Here is a 16,011-nt window from a genome sequence, read left to right as displayed (position 1 = left end):
AATACCAACAACATCCACAGAAGCCTCTGTCTTCATCTGAGACGGACTGGTGCAAAGTGGAAAAGTGTGCTGAAGCCTGATGAGTCCACATTTCAGATTGTTTTCAGAAATCATGGCTGTCATGACCTCCAGGCTTAAGAGGAGAAGGACCATCCATGTTGTTACCAACACTAACTTCAAAAGACGGCATCTGTAATGGCATGGGGGTGTGTCAGTGCCCATGGCATCATGGGTAACTGTTAAATCTGTGAAGGCCTGATTAATCCTGAAAGGTTTTGGAGAAACATATGCTGCCATCCAGAGGTCATCTTTTTCAGGGATGTCACTGCTTATTTCAGTAAGACAATGCCAAGACACATTTTGCTCATGTTACAACAGTGTGACTTCTTAGTGAAAGAGGCCTGACCTGCCTGCAGTCCAGACTGTCTCCCACTGAGAATGTGTGGTTCATTATGAAGTGCAAAATACAACAACAGAGACTCTCGACTGTTGAGCACCTGAAGTCATATATCAAGCAAGAATGAGAAAGAATTTCACTTTCAAAATTTCAACAATTAGTGTCCTCAGTTCCCAAACATTTACTGAGTGTTAAAAGAAGAGGTGATGTAACACAGTGGTAAACATGCCCCCGTCCCAACATTTTTTAAAACATGATGCAGGCTTCAAAGACTGAACTCATATAAAAAAAATACATTTAATCAGTTTCAACATCAAATCTCTTGCCTTTATATTGCATTAAACTGACTATAGGGTGAATATAGGTTTTTGCAAATCAATACATTCTGTTTTTATTTACATTATATTTACATACAACTTTTTTGAAATTGGGGTTATAATCATTAATAGTATCTTATCCATTCCCAGCATTTTAATTTAGGCACAGTGTGGTTATAATGCATGATGGGAAGTGTATCCTACCTGGCGGCAGAGTCTCCGGGCCGTGAGACTTGTCATCTGTGCCGTGAGTTTTGCTCCTACTGGATAAGTCATTGGAGCCCCAATCATCCTGAAACAAACCAAACAAACACATTAGCATGGTTACACACAGTTTAATCTGAAAACAAGTAAACAGGAGAGTAAACAGGAGATCAGCTGAGAGATATCGTATCCAAGGCAGGAGAATCTTATCATTTCAAAAATCCCCTCCAGACATGGATAAGATAGATATAAATAGTCTGCGTGGAACAATAATGTATGTCTGATATGTTTTTTTCTTAATTAAAAAAAATATAATTTCCATATTAAAATCCTTTAAAAGGTATATACTCCTTCTAAATAGAGAAAGAGAGATCTGTATACTTTAAAGCTTCTTCCTGTGGCATTTCAAGCTGCAGGCTCTTCCTCAGACTTTTTCTGTATATATAAAGAGCCACCAGCTTAAACACCCATAATTCATCATACATCAACTACATGACAAAGCAGGTTTACTAAACAAAAAAAAGTATACATCTATAATAAATACAATGTAGATAAGATATAGAATTCATGTTGCACATCGCAAATCTTCTGAAAAAATAAGAGGAAAGGAGAAGGCTGGAGCTCAAACATCACACAAATCACTGCTGCATCACTCCTCTTTGGTGTGTAGATTTCTGTTCAGGTATTTTTGTGGTCTAGCACCCATCCCATCAGGTATATGGATGTGTGTGTTTCTTTCATTGTTTTTCCATCTACTTCTCTAACTCATTAACAATTCAAGAGTCTATGAATATGCTAAGTTAGTTCATTTCTAAAGTTTTCCTGCTGGACACAAGAAGTCTCCTACTCCACTATTAAGTCTATTCTCAGTCTATGTGTGCTGGGGGCATCGTGTTTCAACAACACATATGCATACGCTGCAAACTGTACCAGGATTGGCTTTCAAACCATTTGTGATGTCACAAATCATGCTCATAGGTCCCCCCCTTAAAATCAGATTTCCAATGAGCACAGAGGAATTTTACATTTTCAGCAGATGACTGTGAAAACAGCCATCTAGTGTCAAATCTGCAGATACATCATACTGTACAGCGAAGATAAAAACATTTAAGTGCAGGAACAAGAAAAACACTGGCACTTTAGGCTTCATTCAGGCTTGAATCATGATATGTACAGGTCAACCCGCATCTATATTTTATTCCAAACTCACCCCCCAAAAAAAGAAAAAGAAAATTAAACATTTCAGTTAAGTCCATTTAGACCATGGCAAGATTGCAGCTGTCTTGAATAAATAAATCTGTTCATACACATATTTCATTCCATTCAATCTTCAATAATCAACTTTATCAGTGCACAGAGAGCCACAATCATATCAGTGTCCTCACTATTTACAGAAATGGACAGATGAGTGAGTCATTTCTTTCTTGTGTCTACCTATGTTACCATTAAAATCCACTGGATCAATACACCGGCAGGCACCGCAATTAGCACATTCATTCCCTGTCCAGACCTGTGCCCTTGACTTTAGAAGACTATTGTCCAACTGTCTTATTTGCTCTGTAGTTTCCCATTCACCTTCAGCCTCTCCAAAATGCTTTATTGATCTGTTTTCTTTACTGCCTCAGAACCTCCGATGACAGTGTGACGTTAGTGACACAAATAGTGTTCAACAGTTTATTTCTGCCAGCGAGAGAAACGGTAAAGGTTAGAAAAAGGATTTTCACACTATTTTTCCATGTTTTATGCTTTTTAGGCCTTTGCATTTCTAGCAGCAAAATAACTGCTGTTGTTTTCTGCGACTCTCGCCCATCATTTCACTCTGTGCCAGACTTTCATCTGCTGAGGACAGTGTGTCAATCTGTTCTAAAACTATACCTATTTTTCAGCAACTGAACGAAGATTGGACCATCTAACACCCACAACAACTACTGCAAAAAATCCTACATAAAATCAATTTCTATAAGTGTTCTCGACAGCTGTGTGTGTGCACCATCAGATGGTCATGCTCAGTGTAGGATGAAAACCAAAGCTGGCATTATACTCTCTGCAGGAATACAATTTGACAAGCTCTGAGGGAAAATCGGGACACATTTTCAGGTAAAATAAAGCTCCAAATTGGCTTCAGACTTTTGCTTTGTTGGGCTGTTTTGTTTTACTGACATTTTACGGTCAACTCTTCAAAACAAAATATTTCATGGCTCTGCATTTTGAGCTGGGTATGAAATCTTCCATCTTTATGGCTGATCAACTAGAGATTATGTAAACGCCAATTCCAAAAAATGAGGGCACTGTGTAAAACAGAATCTTTAAAAAAAGGGAGGGCAATTATTTGCAAAGTCTTCTCAACCTATATTGACTTAAAATATACTAATAAACTGAGAAATGTTTTTGTTTCTTTGTATATACAAGAAATATTTTGTAAAATACACTCATTCTGAATTTGAGGTCTGTAACATGTTACAAAAAAGTTGGACCAGAGCACATTCACCATTGTGATACATTGCTTTTTCTTTTAAAAACACCCAGTAAGCATTTGGGTACTGAGGAAACAAATTGTTGAAGTTTTGAAATGAAATCCGTTCTCATTCTTGCTTGATACACAACTTCAGTTGCTCGACAGTCTGGTGTCTGTGTTGTCATGTTTTGTGCTTCATAACGCACCACACGTTTTCATAGGGACACAGTTCTGGACTGCAGGCAGACCAGTGTCTGTCCATGTGTCTTGGCATTGTCTTGTTGAAATAATCAGGGATGGATGGAATGGCAGCATTTGTCGCTCCAAAACCTGTATGTACCTTTCAGCATTTATGGGGCCTTCACAGATGTGACAGTTAGCCATGATGCCATGGGCACTAACACACCCCCATACCATCACAGATGCTGACTTTTGAAGTTAGTGCTGGTAACAATCTGGATGGTTTGTTTCCTGTTTAGCCGGGAGGACACAATATCCATGATTTCAATCTGAAACATGGACTTGTCAAACCGCAGCACACTTTTCCACTTTACAGCAGCCCGTCTCAGATGAGCTCAGGCTCCACAGAAGTCAGCAGTGTTTCTGGATGTTGTTGATATATGGCTTTTTCTTTACATAGTAGACTCTTTATTTGCATTTGTTGATATAGTGATGAACTGTGCTTACTAACAGCGGTTATCCAAAGTGTTCCTGAGCCCATGTAGTAATATCTCATCATGTTGTTTTTTAATGCAGTGCTGCATGAGATATGTTGTTTTTCAGCCTTGTCCTTACATGCAATGATTTCTCTGGATTCTATGAATCTTTTCATGATATTATGGATTGTAGATGGTGAAATTCCTAATTTCCTTGCAGTTTTGTGTTGAGAAACCTTACACTTCTGGAGTATTTGCCCACACTGTTTTTCACCCAGTGGTGACCCTCACCCTGTCCATGCTTGTAAATGTAAAATGAGTCTTTTTTGAGGATATCTTGTGTTGCATGGAATCAAATTCTGTATATAAGTATATTTACAAAAAAACAATAAAGCTTATCAGTTTGAAAATTAATTATCATGTATACTGTATTCAATTCAATTTAGGTTGTAATGGATTTGTAAATCATTCCAATCTGTTTTTATTTACATTTTACACAGCATCAAAACTTTTTTGGAATCATGGTTTGTAAACCAGATGAACATCTTCCCCTTTCCAATGTTTTTTCACTGCTTTTGGGTGTCAGTAAACACACAGCGATTATACTCACTCTCACTATTTGCACAACTCACTATTCGCATGTGCTGACATCTTTCACAGTGGTGTGATATTGTCAATATTTTTTTAGGCTGCTGTGAGTACAACACCACCATTGTGTGATTGTAAGACCTTAAAAAACTGACAGACACAGAAAGAATTCAGCTAAGGTGTGTATTTCTGTTGCTCAGATTAGATTGGCCATCTCTGTTATGCCCTCTGCCTCGTCATGCAAATGTTCAGCTGTCTCTTTACATGCCTGGCTGCCTCACACTTCAGTTCAGGGGCCTCTTCAGAAACATCTAGAAACAGTGTTGTGGAAACTCTGCATCTCATGAGAAAAGACCTCCCCAAAGCATCTGAGCTCATGTGCATCAACAAATGTGCAAAGCAGACATGGGCAAGTGCACAAAAACATCAAAACGGTCAGAGGATGCACACACGGCTACATACATACTGTGCACCCTTCAATAGCAATTCATAGATGAGGCCTGCAGCCCTTGACAGAAGAACAGAGAGTCATGAGTCCTAAAATATTCACGGTTTCATCATCCAACTGTTCAGTGACAATGAAGTTGTGTAAATATGTGATCCAGACATTGACTCTGTGGACCAAAAGGGACATCACAGCTTGCAGACCTTTCTGGCATTTATAAGTGTGTCATAGCTGTAAAGCACAGGTGCAACTGATAACTTTAATGACATCAACGATGGCTACAGCCCGTGAAAGTCATACCAGTAAGCCAGTGCCTGGTTCACAGACATTCACATTAATTATGGCTCTGTTGTATTAACATGTCATGACAGTGAGTCAGCATGAACAATACCAGCACCCTGAAACTGAAGCAGCTGTGACATTTGAAATGTCTTCCATGATTAAAGCCCATATTAGCAACACTTAATGTAATGCGGCCATTTCTATGATTAGGTACATCTGTGTTTGACAAGTCAGAATTTCCTCTGCATCAAAGGTCTGTCTGCTCAGTGTGAGCATCGAATGATTTTAATTCAGCATTAAAGTCTACACTTATTGCAGATGTTACTTGTTAAATTAAAATTGGTAATAATTTCATAAAAGAACAATTTCTGTTCTTTACATGTTCCTGCTCATCAGCCACTGACTGTATGATCTTAACACTGAGAGAATCAAAGTCAAGATTTATTTTCGTTTCATTTGTACTGCAAGAAAAGGATTAAAATTACCCCTTTGTCAGAATTAGACTATAGTAACGTGATTCATATGAATGCATCTTCATGTGTTTTTGAAAATACTGGATGTAGTCAATCATGATGCCCTGTGGTTTGTAACCGTAAATAGCACTGTAACTTATATGAAATATTTCAACAGACTTTACTGTGTTTAAGAAGATGAATTCATGTCTGTTTTTATTGCAAAAGTGTATCTCAAGCTTATAAATCTGGATTAATCTGCATTTTTCTTTCATGCTTCGAATGAGCTGCAAGGCATATTTCATTTGTTTTGTCTGTACTTGTATATTAAACTTTTTTAATGCTACTTTTTGCTGCCCATCTTGAGCAGGAATCCCTGGTAGAGGAGACAGTGTATCTCAATGGAACCTTTCTAGTTATATAAATAAATAGAATTAAAAAAAACAAATATAAAAACAAAAATAAATTGTGAAGCCATAATATTATCACATTCTTTCAAAGAAATACTGGTATTTGGCTTAACCTAAATTTATTTCCATGATACGAGCTCCAACCTGCTGACAGGTGACCAACGGGCCTTTTGATAGGTATGATATGAGCAGCTGTTCTCAATTTACAACCAGCTTATGAGAAGACAATTTAAACAACAGACAGCTGGCTTTAAAAAACCTACAAAGATTTTGCTGACAGCCAGTTGAACATCTACTAGTTTACTGCTGAATGCTGAGACTATCAAAACAAAGTGATGCCCTGTGTCCAATGAGGAAATCAACCACTTTTTCTTCTGCTTTTTCTTAACGACACACATTTACCACACCATATCTGATAGGTTCAAATAGTTCATATTCCGTATTTGGGAATTAAAAATCTGTTTCAAGTCCCACGCCTGTGTACGCGTGTACGCCCTCAACATGCTCACGAAGAGCTGGTTCTGGGAACAGATCAGCGAATTCTTCCTGCTGTGCTTGTAAATACTGAATACTCATTTTATAACTGCAGTTCTTGGTTCATTTTTTATTGTTTTAGCTGCAGAAATTCATTGTTTTCATTTTTTTTTTCCTGCCAGACAGACAGGTGAGGGGAACAAGGTGACAGAAGGGCAGATGAGAGGGAGTGAGAGAGAGGAAGACTAGAAACAAGAAATGGGAAAAGTTGAATTTAACATCATGGAAAAAACAAAAAAACAAAAAGCGTGAATTGAAGAAATGTAATGTGAGAGAAAGTACAGTGCTTTAACTGCATCTCTGCAGCCTGAAAAACACCGCCTGTGATTTATGGGAATTGCAGTCCATCACAGATCGCACTGAGACAAAAAGCATTAGGAGATTATGAGAACAATACAGTGCTTTAAGAACCAGTAGGCATGATTTATCACCAGATGATTGCTATAAATATGACTTATCACTGATTGAAACATGATTTAAAAGGGTAAGTAGAGAGCAGATGTTGGGAGAGCTATTTTTATAACTGACATCACATGAATGGCTTTGAAAACCTCTTGGTGAAAATGGCCCCACCAGACTGTATCTGCCACTCCTCTAAACAAAAACATGATTGATTAAAATGGTGTACACACACATAAAAACAAACAACACACACCTCAGTGTAACAGCTACAGCCAGAGACATTAGAGAAAGAAGCAATGTCTGGGTGACTGACACACACCCAGACCAAAGAAGCAGAGAGAGGCACCAGCACAGAAGCTAAGCAATGAAACAAAAGGTATTTTAGTCATTTAAAAAGGTCAACCTAAAAAAACAAATCATATCAGTTTAAGTGCACGCTATATCTAGAATATTTTTACTGCTTCACCATGCTGTTTGTAATATTTGGCTCATATAAGGCTGTCTCTCTCCAAACCAACTATGGGTAAAATTAGTAATTTTAGCAAGCAGAACATGGGGATTGCTGGTCTACCGCCGACTAGATCAGTAATTATGTTTGTGTTATTGTATGACTTTGGTGTTTTAAAAGGATAGTTCGGATTCACCAAAGTCACACACAAACTAACTAATAAATTGAGGCAGTGCCACACCAGCAACTCCCATGTTCTGCTCAGTAAAATGACTAATTTCACCTATGAAGTGTGGTTGGTTTGGAAAGAGTAATATTTGGCTTATATAAGGGCAGTTTCCCATCAGAAAAGTGAGAATATTTCAAATATAGCATACACTTAAAATGATATTGATTTTTAGGAGGATAAAACAGGTTTTTCTGCTGACCCTGTCCACAGCTTCTGTGCTGGTACTCTTCTCTGCTTCTCCAAACTGGAGGTGTGTCCACCGCCATCTACTGTAGGTAACACAGTGATCAAATGCCCATACAACCACACTGCAAATTCTCTGAACTATCCCTTTAACATCAGGATGTTAGCATTGTCATTGTGAGCGTGTCAGCATGCTGATGTTTGCATTTAGCTCAAAGCACCTCTGTGACTAAGTAGCTGCTCACGTGGCTGTAGACATTTTTAGTCTTTTTTAGAGATAAATGGGTTTAATTTAGCAGGTAATTTAATTTTGTTCACCTTTCCCTGTTGAAAAACAAAAGTGGAGCACAGGCCTGCATTCAAGACCATTTCACTCTTGGCGTACAACCAATTCAAGATATAACAGTATAATACAACACAAAGCAACAAATTTAATTTAAGTAGGGTTTTCAGTAATGACAACCTTCAGCAGCATATTGTATCTTCACTGTACGCTGCTGTCCATCACTGCGTTTCATTACTTCCTCTCCCTGCTGCTCTCGATGCCTGCTGTACTGTTCTGTTGCCTCTTGGAGGGATTTTGTGATGAATTAAGCTTACAGAGCAAATCGGAGCACTGGCACTGCTTGTTGTATCAGAAACATGGTTGCATCTACAGTGTGAAATCAAAACCAGTTTTTGGCTTGAGGTTGAAGTTAGTGCAGAGGAAAAAGTCCCACATTCACTTGTATTCCAGCTGTTCTCATCACACACATATCCATGTATATACTGTGAGTGTTTGAAGGCTCTGTCATTCATTTTCATTCATTTTTATTGACAATTGTGTCGTCATCATTCATACATATATATGAGCAAACACTGCCACAGGGCACTCTGCACTCCTGTGTGTTGGTGAGCTCTTGGCTCTGATCTGTGGTAATCTATCATTGGATGTGATCAGATTATTGTGGATCAGAGGCTTGACCAAGACTGGATCACTCACTCACACACACACACACACACACACACACACACACACACACACACACACACACACACACACACACACACACACACACACACACACACTCTCTCTCTCTCAGACAGATAACCATGTGTGTAACCGGACTAACACACTAATGCACATGAGCTCACAAACCCCTATATACACAAATATGAGCTGACATGTTAACACACACACATACACACACGCGCACACACACACACACACACACACACACACACACACACACACACACACACACACACACACACACACACACACACACACACACAAATACACACACTTGATCTGATCTGTCGGGGGCTTAAAGTCCATCCCATTATCAGAGAAGCAGGTGTGAGAGCTCTGTTGTGCCCAACGCACATCCCTCAGTTCATTAGGGCTGCCAACTGTGTCTAAAAATAAAATCTAGCTATGAAATGACTAAAAACAGACTAAACTAACATTTGAATTCTGTTGATTGATAGTATGTGGCTTTTCTATGGAGCTCTAATGGGGCCAAAAGTTTTTTTTGTGACCAATTTTTTATTGGTTTTATTCCCAGTTACACACATTATACACAATTAATTACAGAAGACAACAGAAAAAACAAACAAGCAGACAATCAGGCATCCCCGATACACCTCCCTCCCACCCCTTGCCGTTTTGTAGAAATTTAAAAAGGGAAAAAAAAAGGAAAAAAAAAAAAGTAAGGAAGAAAAAAAAAAGCCAAAAGTTTTGTACTTGAAAAAATAAAATTTGAAATTGAAAATTCAAGCTTTGATCTTGAATTTTGAAAAATACATCAATGTATTCAAAATAAAAATAAGTGTACAATTTTTTTTTCAGGTTAAATATAATTATGAGCCACTCTGGTAATTCTTTTGAATTTTGAATTTCATTTTCATATATTTTGATAAGATTTGGAGGCTATCAGTCCTCTGGAGCGGCCGCTGGTTCGACTCCCGCCTGTGGCCCTTTGCTGCGTGTCATCTCCTCCCTCTTCACCCCCCTTTCCTCTCTGCTCTTCAGCTATACTATCAAATAAAGGCAAGAAAAGCCCAAACACATAACTAAAAAAAAAAAAAAAAAAATTGAAACGGTAAAAATAAGTTTGAATCTGAAAAGATAAAACGTGCAACTGAAAAAAAATAGGATTTCAAATATCAAAATATATAAAAGTGAAAAATGAAAATAAATAATTTATTTAAAAGAATTACCAGAGTGAATCATAATTAGATTTAACCTGAAAAAAAAAATTGTACACTTATTTTTATTTTGAATACACTGATGTATTTTTCAAAATTCAAGATCAAAGCTTCAATTTTCAGTTTCAAACTTTATTTTTTCAAGTACAAAACTTTTGGCCCCAATTTAGCTCAATACTTTTTCATTTATGTAAACTCTTGAAAGATTTGTGGTTTTAAAGGAGCACTATGTAATAATTGCCACCCAAAAATGTGTCCTGCAGTCCAAATAGTGAGTTAGAACTATATCTGAAATACAGTGAAATCCTATTTCATATACAGTCTATGGTTGAAGTGAGTTGTTTCCCCCGACCCCCTCCTCCTGAGGCTCGAGGAAACTCAGGCAGGCTTCAGAAACACTTGTTGTGGAGTCCTACACTGTTGATCATCAGCTGTTTATAACTGTCAGTTGTCTGTAAATGTACAGCTAAGTTCATTATCCTGAAAACAAAAGCCCACCGCTGTGAAAATACACACTCTGGAGTTCATCTACTTCTTCTAAAAGATTTTTAATGATTTGTTATGACTCATAACCAGACACTTACTTTTTCAACGATCATTCATCATTATTTTTAACACCAATTAATGAGAAATAGGTGAACATAACACAAGTTTTGTCCAGAAGGGAAATTTCAAAGGAGGAAAACACAGCTGTAGTGTTGTTGTCACAGAAGCAAGTATTTTCAGATTAACCTCTGATGACTTATTATGGTCCTTTCATGATTTATTCTAGCAAATATTTTAAAGATTTATCCTTTAACTGCAGTAAATTTTAACATCTTTTAGACATTTCTTGGAGAAGAGGTAAAGGGGGTGAAAGTGCTCCTCTTCAGAGTTCATATAAAGTCATGACATGAGGAGTCAGTGATGTGTTCAGCTCAATCAGCTGTAAAACAGAAGATAGAAATAGTTGTTTTTGATGTGTGCAACAGGCAGATTTAGGCACAAATTTGTTCCATCGCGCTTTTGACATCCGAGTGAAATTTGAACATTGAAATTCACTCTGTCAACCTCAGTGAGCGTTCATAGTTAGTTGACTTCAGGTGCTTTGACATACAGCCTCATGCTACTGTCATATTGTGACTGAGATTGTTGCTCATAAACTGTCAGTTGTCATGTTCTCGCTGGCCCTTTTAATTTCCTGTCACCCAAAAGCCCCCAAATTGTCCTTCTTTTCTTAATGAATATAACGTCTTTATCGCAGCGTGTGCAGTAAGATGCGTCATGCTGCCCCACATAAACCAACAACAAAGCACAGAGATAAACACACACCGCAGGGACACAGACACCCACGAGAGTTGTTAGGTGGCTCAAATCAGGAAAACAAACCAGACACCACAGGGGGAAAATCCCGAAAAGGCAGATTAAAAAAGTCAAATAGATAACCAAACGACACAAAAAGAAGCTATGGCTCACACAGACACTTAAAACCACCACTTACATGACTTTATAAAGAACACCAAGAGGACAATACAACCAGTGTGAAGTATTTTTAAATTTAATTAAATGTCATCGTCTCTCAGTGGAGCATTTATGAGATTTTCTTCAGCTCTTCTCTCACTGACCAAAGAGCTGGACAGAAACTGTCTTTACACCACAGTGACAGACACAAATCACATGTCCTCCTCTGAATGAACTGAGTGTGTGTGCGTGTGTGTATGTGAGTGTGTCGTTTGAAATTCAGTGTGTGTATGAAGTGTGTATTTTTGCCTCTATGTGTCACGACCATCTGTCAGATGGCAGAGCAAAAAAGTGCTGCCAGAGTGACACAGCAGAACAGAGAAGGAGAGACAAAAAGACGTGAAAGACAGAAAGATGGGGGAAGAGTTAAAAAGGAGAAAGATGCAGACAGGGATGGAATCAAGATGGAAAAATTCATAATACAGGAGAAAACATCCTTTATTATTCTCCAGAGTCCAAGAAAGAACTCCCAATTGCTTGTTTTATCAGAAAAGAAATAAATGGGTACATTATGCACCTCACCTCCCACTAAATTACCAACATTTAGAGTTATATTTAATGTGTCTCGTGTTAATGTCACCAAAACCAAGAAGTCTGTGTTACTGGTATGTTTGTGTCACTTGGTGCAGTCTTTCACCCACAGGGCAGGATACAGCAGTGAGTGCTGTCAGTGATTAGGGAAAATGTCCTTCAAGTGGACAGATCAGGTTCAAGCCCCAGTGACAGCCAGCATCTGTCTTGCTGAAGTGTCCTCAAGCAAGATACTGAACCCAGATCAACACATGCTGGTAGGTAGCTGAGCCCGACCTTTGACCTCCCTGGGAGTGAAAAGAGAAATGTCATACAGCACCGGCTGTCCCGAGGGAATCAGAACACGGTCTTCTTGGATACACAAGACAAGGTTTTCAAACCAAACTATTTTTTCACTTTGGCCATCACTCTAAATGAGAGGAAGTCATGTATAACCCGCCTGCCTGGTCAGATAAACATCAAAATGTGAAAAGAATGACTTTGCACAAAGCCTGGTGTGAGGCTGCTTTTAACTTCTTCAGACTTGACCTAAAAATGAACTCACCCTGGTGCTAAACCACAAAGAAATAAGAACAAAAACTGCAGTCAACCAATAGATAACCACTGATGAAGAGAAAGGAGGAAGAACAAAGACACACTTAATTTATGTAAATCTTGTGGACACATTTCACCCTTGTTAATATTCAAACTATTTTCTCAAGGGATAAATGCAGGAAATCAATCATACAAAATGTCTAAATTTGGTCACTATACATTTATGTTGTTGCTTAAAAAGTCTACAGCCATGCTAGCACCTTAGTGCAGAACCACACTGTTTTGGCCTAAATGCTAACATCATCATATTAACATGCTCATATTTTAATGCAAGATACATTAGTCTTGTGCAATGAAGGTTTAATCTGTTAACAAGCATGTGTTGCTGATATAATAATAATAATAATAATAATAATAATAATAATAATAATAATAATAATAATAATAATAATTTTTATATAGGACTTATCAAATTGGGCAAATACCTGTTACATGTTACAAGTTTATTATAAGGCAGACATAAAAAGACCAAAGGATCATGGGACAGTTGGGGTATCTCTTCTGCTTCAGCTTCATCTGTGATCAAGATTGTGTGTTTTATTTGTTTAGCTATAACTATCTGAACATGATCTGCAAACTACAGGTAGCCGACAGGTGGATCTAACAGGTATATTCTGTATTGTATATTCTTTGAAGGCCGCTTGAAACTGTCCAATTTGACAACAGCTTTTTGTCTCCACCTCCTGCTGCAGCCGCCTGGTCTTGTCAGCATTTTAGGGGAGGCGCAGTTCATCTTGTATGAGCCTCCTAAGAATGCCAACATACTGATGTTTAGCAGGTATGTTTACCATGTCCACTCCCAATACATAATGTAATGGCAAAAATACCACGGCATCTAGTAGCATTTTGCAGTATGCTCTTCTGGCTATTCTGACCCATAATTCTCTGCACAGCAGAGCATACATCACATCAACTGAGCTGCCAAGTGAGCTCAGACAGATAACAGCTTATTAACTGCGCTCTAAATCACATACCTTTTGTTTTTAATTTAAATTTCAAGCTACGGACAGCAACAGATGTATGAACAAGAGGGTAAAAGTTCACGATGTTAGATGTAGTAGTATGTCCCAGTGGTGTGCATACTGCATCCAACAGTATACTCTGCAAGGTAAACTAGAGTACAAACTAAAAGTAAAAAGGTTTTGAAAACATTGACATACTGACGTGATGATGATGGTAGTTGAAATTACCAATGCAAGAGCCAAGCTGCTAGCCTGGCTAAAAACTTAAGAACATAAAGTTTACCAAAGAGTAAAGGGAGACATTTAAGAAAATTAAACAGTACTATTAAAACATTTAAGACCACAGAAACCCCATTTGGCCAACTGGCTCCTCTTAATTTGCTTGATCTTCACAGTTCATGAAAAGCAGTTAAAAAAGAAAAAAAGGGTTTTTGCAGGTCCTGAACTTTGAAGTTTATAAAGCGGGCCTGTGTGTAGATGTGAAGGGCTGTGTGTCACATGGCCAATCACTATAAACAAAGAGCGCACTGTTGCTAGAAGACAACTAACAACTTTGAAAACAAAAATTAGGTTGCAACCCACCATCTGTCTCGAGTACTATCCTCCCACCCTCCAAATATACGAGCAGGAAGACCAAATTGGGGATATGGAATCTATTTTGTACAAAAATGTGACGCCTTCATTCGTGAGAGTGCATGAATTCTCACTGTGACCGTGTTAATAGCCCTGATTCAGGCTCCCCGTGGTGATGCTGTCCTCTCTAGCTCACACTGCAACTTGTTTATCCAGGAGAAGAAAGAATCTAGAACAAGTCACATTTTTTTTCTCCGCTTTAATCACAGCACTGTATCCTCAGGCCACACACACACACACGCACGCACACACACAGAGTATCTTCTGGCAGTAGTTCAACATGAAAGGAGTGAAAGAAGCTTGTTGCTGAGAGCAGCTCTTAAAAAACAGCCATAACTGGGATGTCATTACACACAGGAGGCGGCCAGGTTAGATGAGGAGGGAGGATGCAGACAGAGGGTTTTGGCATTTGCGGTCATTCTGTTTTGCCTCCCAGCAGAGCTTTCCAGCGATATTACGCTGAAGTTCAACCTGCTGAAACTAACTGCCTCAGTAGCAGCAAACTTTGGTATAAAACTGTCAAATTACATACGACTGAACTTTTCACCTGCGCACATCCAATTCCTCCTAAGTTCATTTCATTTTAATGCAGCCCATCTCCCTTCTCCTCTGTTGTCATGTGGTGGCATCTCCTCCCGTCTCCTCTCCTCTCTCATTTTTCCCCTCCAAACATCAGCCCTCATCTCTTTTTACTCTCTCTTCCTCCTTTTCCTCCTCAGCCAGTCACGATCTTAACATTTTGAATTTTAGTTATTTTCTCAGTGCTGCAGTACTCAAGCTCCTCTCCACTTCATATCTACAACAGCCACAAGGAGCTGGAAATGAAAAAAAAAATGAAACCATCATGTTTAAAAAAATATGCCTGGAAATGTCACAGCATAACACGCACTAATATCACAACTTCATTTAATCATATGGTCCAATAGCTCAAAGGACCTTAAGTGAGACCATGATGCTTTGGGTTAACACCACCTTTCAGGAACTAAGTTTGAGACCCTCCTTGAACTGTGAGTATTTTTTAATTTAGCAATTTAATTTAACTGCTTTCACTAAATGCTGCTGAAGGGAAGTATTATAGTGGAACATTTTGCACATGGCTGATTACACTCTCGCCATAAGTGGTTGGCAGAGATGCGAGAACAAGACAGAGAGAGAGAGAGAGACAGACAGACAGAAAGAGAGAGAGAGAGAGAGAGAGACGGGAACCTAGAGAAGGACTACAGAGAGAAGAAAGCAGAGCAACAGGATGTAATAATCAGCCAATAGTAGGCTTGTCTCTGTCCGCTAAGTCTTGAATCTATAACTATAACATTAAAGGAGAGTATGAGCTTTCATCTAAAATTAAAGGGAAAATTCACCACTTTTTATGGGTATGTTGATGGTAAATAAATGTAGTCAGTTGAAGCAATAAATTCCTCAGTGCGTGCGATACTGACCAAGAAAACTGAGTTCTCCTGCTTGCGGAGCTTGCCGGCAGTGCTTACATGTATTGGGCGTGGATCCCATATGTATTATGATTCGTAAGTACTGAAATTTCATATTATGATTTATTGCAATTTTTATTTGCCTTTTGAACAGTTGACCATGGGCAAAAGCTGA

General features: G+C 38.5%; 1 protein-coding gene across 2 annotated transcripts in view; it reads right to left on the bottom strand.

The window, feature by feature from the left end:
* The window catches only part of galnt2 (UDP-N-acetyl-alpha-D-galactosamine:polypeptide N-acetylgalactosaminyltransferase 2), a 77,271-nt gene that overhangs the window by 30,224 nt on the left and 31,036 nt on the right, over positions 1 to 16,011 (bottom strand). For both annotated transcript variants that reach the window (XM_084719059.1, XM_084719067.1), the window contains exon 2: positions 919 to 1,006. In XM_084719059.1, the coding sequence (XP_084575185.1) occupies positions 919 to 1,006 (88 nt within the window). The remainder of the gene's footprint in view (positions 1 to 918; positions 1,007 to 16,011) is intronic.

Source organism: Lutjanus erythropterus, chromosome 1 (genome assembly GCF_056507025.1).
Source record: "Lutjanus erythropterus isolate fLutEry1 chromosome 1, fLutEry1.hap2, whole genome shotgun sequence".
NCBI classification, from domain to species: Eukaryota; Metazoa; Chordata; class Actinopteri; order Lutjaniformes; family Lutjanidae; genus Lutjanus; species Lutjanus erythropterus.
Note: the sequence above shows the minus strand (reverse complement) of the source record. Positions and strands in the feature narration are given on the sequence as shown.